General features: G+C 40.7%; 1 protein-coding gene across 1 annotated transcript; it reads right to left on the bottom strand.

Annotated features, from left to right (window-relative positions):
• Positions 1-866: 866 nt before the first annotated feature.
• LOC133022103 (proteinase-activated receptor 1-like) lies at positions 867-1916 on the bottom strand. Its single transcript, XM_061089114.1, has one exon. It carries the CDS (start codon positions 1914-1916, stop codon positions 867-869), a length of 1050 nt encoding a protein of 349 aa, XP_060945097.1.
• Between the last annotated feature and the right edge of the window lie 932 nt (positions 1917-2848).

Here is a 2848-nt window from a genome sequence, read left to right on the forward strand (position 1 = left end):
GCCAGATCAGATCTGTACGTTAAACAGAACGCACCCATACGGGAGAGGTCCGTGTTCAGGTTTCTTACATTTTTCATGTTGCTTATGAATTTTCAAGTTTAAGAGAAGCATGTTCAAGAAATATATTTTAAATAATGCTCAGTAATTTGTGCCAAATCATGCAGCTCTACTAATATTTGGTGAGGTTATATTCTGTAAAATAATTTATAAATGTGTGTAAAGCAGAAGGTGTATTACACAAATATAGATTATAACAAATCATCACAACAGTGTTATCAACTATCATAACTTAATATATCTAACTCTTATATGAATTGAATACAAGATAGCATTACTAGTTGCAGTAGAGTTATATGGTGTATGTTTAGCTGCATTCTATAGGTAAATAACTTTATATAATAGGCTTCACAATTTAAAGTTCATACTGGGCCACTTTTGGAATTTCTATCAAATTACCTCAAAGCAGTAATAAAACAATAGTAACCAGATCAAGACAGCTTAAACATTGTTTGCACTTTTCTTCAGACATTCAATAAAATGAGCTGGTTTTCAGACTGAAATGTGGTTTCATGACATACGTCTGTGATCGCCCCACCTCTGGGAAGACAGAGAGGCAGAGGAAGCATTGTTATTGAATTGAGCATAGGTTCAGGGCGTCATAGCTTGTTGACCACTGTCAACCAGACAGAGCCATCCGACTATTCTGCAGTTTTGGTCATAAAGTATATCTATTTGATCTGATTGAAAGCATGTGAATTGGAAGAAAAACCTGGTTTAATTTTGTCTTCAAAATGGAGTTTTTATGGTATGAAGACTGGGTGGAGGTCAACCTGCAGGTCACAGGATCAGGTTGTTCTCATCCTAGTTCAGCGACTACTGAGGCCAGAAAAGGAAAGTCCACTACAGCCTTCCAACATCTTCTCACACCTCAGTGTGCTGGCTAGTTGTTTCTGGCACTGGGATGAGCCAAAGTAGTAGACCAGGGGATCCAGGAGGCAGTTTAGACTTCCCAAACACATTAACACGAGATAGGCTACATAAGAGCCACCAGTGCTCTCTTCGATCGCCTCAGCACCTCCGTTTAATTGTAGATAGTGGGCCATCAGTAGACAGTTTGTGGGTGTGAAACACAGCACAAATATCACCAACACTGTTCCAGCCATCAACACTGCTCTTGTTCTCCTGCTTGAATGTCCTAGAATGCCGCGTGGGACTCTGCTCAGTGCCCAGATCACACAAGTGTAGGACACCACTGTGATGAGCAGAGGCAGGAAGAAGAAGGCACAGCACAGGGCGATGTAGCAGATCTTGTAGTACAAGACTCTCTCGTCCTCAATAACGACGTCGTGGCAGGTGGTGATGTTCAGCTGACTGAGGGGAATAGTCTGGTCGTAGACGACAAGGGGCACAGTGCCAGCGAAGGATAATACCCACATGGCGACGCAGGCCATGATTGCGTTCCCTGGTGTCCTCCAAGGCAGAGAGTCAAGAGGATAGACTACAGCAAGGAGACGGTCCACACTGATGCAAGTTATGAGCAGAACAGAGCAGTACATGTTCCAGTTGAAGGCTGCGGTGACCACACGGCACATGAGCGAGCCGAATATCCAGTTGTTGCCTCCAAAGTGGTAGGAGATCTTGAAGGGGAGCAGCACAGCAAAGAGCAGATCGGCACAGGCCAGATTCAACATGTAGATGGCAGCCGGCTTCTTGGGTTTGATCCTCAGAGTGAAGGCCACCACTGCACAGATGTTGATCGGCAAGCTGAGGAGGCAGACCAGTGTGTAGAAGGAAGGGATGAGGATGGTGGACACAGACCCTTTGAGAAACAACAGCGCTTCTTCTGAGACTTCCACCCCCTTGGTGCTGGTTACATTCAGCGCCCCCGTTCCGTTGATGTTGGTTTCATTATGCATCAATATATCTGGAGTTGTAACTGCTGGGAACATAGGACATGCTACAGAAGGAATTCCATGCGTTTCCACTGTAAATAGAAAAGAGGGAAAGAGAGAAAAAGAGTCAGCGGATCCCAGATATAGACAAAGATTTTTTAATCAAGGTGTTGACAGATCTTATGATCTTATGATAAATATTCTAGAACTGAAATGATTGGTTGTTTACTTCTCCAATAGATTATCAGCATCGGCAACTAGTTTGATTGAGAATCAATTAATTTAGTTTTTTCGGTTAAATGCCAATAATTTACTGTACTGTAATCTGATTATCAAACTAAGACATTTTACATCATGTCAATTAGGGAATTAAAAATTTTTGATGGGCATTTTTTAAAAACATTTAATAACAAGTTATAGTTCAAACTGTCAATTCAGAATATAATCTCTTATTTGTTTTTACTTTGTCAACCTCTCAAATATGGAGTTGCCTCTTTCTCATTTTTGTTGTAAACTCAAAGGTCTAGGAAGGTTTGTAATATCTGGTATGATGTTGCAACTTGATTATATTTAATTAATAAAATAATTAATTAAAATTGATATCTGTAAATCAACCAATTAGGAAAACATTCAGTTCATAGACTATTTTAATTGTGATTAATATGTCCATTATTAGGGCCCGAGCACTGACAGGCACTGACAGACAGTGAGGCCCTATTTAAAATTGTAAGGATTATTATTATTATTATTTTTTGTCAGGCAAATGAATTGGCTGAAAGTTAGAAAGTGGTGAAAATGTATGTTTTCTGGAGGAATTTTCAATGGGCGCCGCAAAATGGCTCAACGGTGCCCCCGAGACCCCCGGAACTTGTTCACATTGACCGATCGTCACAAAAATCGATACACAGGTGTATCATGACCAGACAAACAAGTCTAGGTGCAATTGGAAAAACGAA

Source organism: Limanda limanda, chromosome 16 (assembly GCF_963576545.1).
Source record: "Limanda limanda chromosome 16, fLimLim1.1, whole genome shotgun sequence".
Taxonomy (NCBI): domain Eukaryota; kingdom Metazoa; phylum Chordata; class Actinopteri; order Pleuronectiformes; family Pleuronectidae; genus Limanda; species Limanda limanda.